Source organism: Sprattus sprattus (assembly GCF_963457725.1).
Source record: "Sprattus sprattus genome assembly, chromosome: 11".
NCBI lineage: Eukaryota > Metazoa > Chordata > Actinopteri > Clupeiformes > Clupeidae > Sprattus > Sprattus sprattus.
Window position 1 is genome coordinate 31475723 of NC_137909.1, and position 2500 is coordinate 31478222.

Here is a 2500-nt window from a genome sequence, read left to right on the forward strand (position 1 = left end):
AACCTTTTTATTTAGAAATAATAATTGTTTTGCGTTCCCTTGGAAAAAGTTTGAACCTTAACTCAAACTTTAACAAATTGGTTTCCACAGCTACTGGTGAGTTTAGAACTACACTACCCACATTGCACCAGGCCAGGCTTATACTCAGGACCTGATCACGTTGTGACGAACCCCTTTGAGTTCGTCTGCTCTGCCTGTTTTGTCGGCATGATTGTGTGTAAATTGGTTGATTGTGTGTGCAGGCTGTGTTAATTCTATCTCCTTCCAGGTGCCAGTGATCAACCACCTGGGGGGGCGTGTCCCTAACCTATAAAGAAACCAGCGATTCCTGGAGTAGGGAGCATGAGAGAAAGAGAGCAAGCTAACAACCTGTTGACTGCATGTACTGAGAGAGCAGACTTTGATTGCATGACTTGGCTCTTTGTGACAACTTTGAATTGAAACTTTGTGTATTTGAAACTTTGGATAATTGGAAATTAGACCGTTGTGTACATTTGGAAATTAGAAATTGTGTAAATTGAATGTTGGTGATGAAACCCTTTGTGTTTTTGGTAAATTGGTGTATTTTACGTTCTTGTAACAAGGCCAAGAGCCAGCTTTGTTACAACGTGAATGAGTCATGTGACAGCCTTGCAGCCTTGACTGACTGAATGATAGATCAGTCTGCAGTACCAGTGTGATACTGGAATTGATTTAATCTAGTCAATAGATAATTTGCGTCATGTTATTCCGCCAATAAACATATGTACATCATACCCACATATTCTGATTTAATTATTCTGATAAATATAATTCCATATATGATTAACAGTGGATTCAAATATACTCCAAGCTGAAACAAAGTTCCAAAGCTGAAACCGTTTTAAAAGCACAGAACTAGTGTAAAATATGTCACATTTCATAATCACATTTTTAAAGGTGTTTATTTTTTACTTCAAGGTACGGTTGGCAGTTTTTGTTTGACAATAAAAAATGGTTGTTAAGTAAAATACCATGACGAATGCTCCAAATAATATACCATGACGAATGCTCCAAGCATCTTGTTCATGTGGTCATTTGGCTGTGTGTCTTGATCCCTTTCATGTGCTGTGAGTGTGACAAAAGCATGCTGTAAACTTTGTTCTTCCATCATCCATTGCCATCAAAGGTCTAGAAACACTTTCGCTCACGGACAGCAAAAACGGCCAACAGCACCTTAATATGCTGATCACAATAAGATATCATCATCGGAATACTGTGAACGTTTGACTGAATGTCCAAACATAAAAAAATTGGTCCTCATGTCGGAGTGCGATTGGTCCTGTCTGAATCTGCTGTGCTGTGTTGAGGCGGGGCGTGTGGCCTACAGCACGCTTGCTACGGTGAGTTAGCGTCCGCTGTTGCACAGGAGGATGAGGTTGTTTACAGCCGCTGAGGTGGATTGGAGGTTCTGACCCGTCACCAGGTGACGGTCCAGGACCACGTGCAGGGCATCTTCCTGGCTCGCTATGGAAACACGTCAGAGAGATCAGTGATGGCATCATCGCTATGGTAACACGTCAGAGTGATCAGTGTGGGGTTCATCGCTATGGAAACACGTCAGAGTGATCAGTGTGGGCTATATCACTATGGAAACACGTCAGAGTAATCAGTGTGGGCTTAATCACTATGGAAACACGTCAGAGTGATCAGTGATGGCTTCATCGCTATGGAAACACGTCAGAGTGATCAGTGTGAATTTGAGTAGGTTTGAGGACAAGAACTCACAGATGCAACACAGACAGTCTCGTATGTGCAAAAACATCCTCTTTCAGACACAACCCTCTCTCAATCTAATCTTCAAACTGAAACGTTTCTATCTCAACACCATATACTTCTGTATTGTCAGTCCACTGATCTGCTATTCCTTCCACTGGGTACCGTCAGTGCAAGCATCCCCAGACTTCACTCTGATTGGCTGTACAAGTGGAGCCATAAGGGGTTGATGCACTAACGGAATGAACCAGCAGCGGCGAAAGGGCTGTTAGTCTAAGGGGCAAACCATCAGTCCTTTGCAACACCACTATTGCCCCCCACTAAACCAGATATCTGCCTTACCCGTGTAAGATCCCCCGCTGTCCCTCACGAAGTCCTCCACCACCAGGGGCAGGTTGGCAAAGTGTGGGGAGCGCACCAGCTCAAAGACCGAGGGCTGGAGGGGGTGAAGGAAAGAGAGAGACAGAGCAGATAAATCATATGGAACAGAGAGAGAGAGAGAGAGAGAGAGACAGAGCAGGTAAATCATATTGAACAAAGAGAGAGAGAAAGAGATAGAGAGAGATATAGAGCAGATAAATCATATGGAAGAGAGAGAGAGAGAGAGAGAGAGAGAGAGAGATAGAGCAGATAAATCATATGGAAAAGAGAGAGAGAAAGAGAGAGAGAGAGAGAGAGAGAGAGAGATAGAGCAGATAAATCATATGGAACAGAGAGAGAGAGAGAAACAGAGAGACACAGCAGGTAAATCATATTGAACAAAGAG

General features: G+C 43.2%; 1 protein-coding gene across 1 annotated transcript in view; it reads right to left on the bottom strand.

The window, feature by feature from the left end:
• Window positions 1-1078: 1078 nt before the first annotated feature.
• LOC308372454 (glutamine amidotransferase-like class 1 domain-containing protein 1) overlaps window positions 1079-2500 on the bottom strand; it is a gene marked incomplete at its 5' end in the record, with an annotated part of 7510 nt that continues 6088 nt past the window's right edge. The window contains 2 exons of the mRNA XM_080847607.1: window positions 1079-1485; window positions 2077-2170. Of these exons, the coding sequence (XP_080703733.1) occupies window positions 1367-1485; window positions 2077-2170 (213 nt within the window). The 3' untranslated portion in view covers window positions 1079-1366. The remainder of the gene's footprint in view (window positions 1486-2076; window positions 2171-2500) is intronic.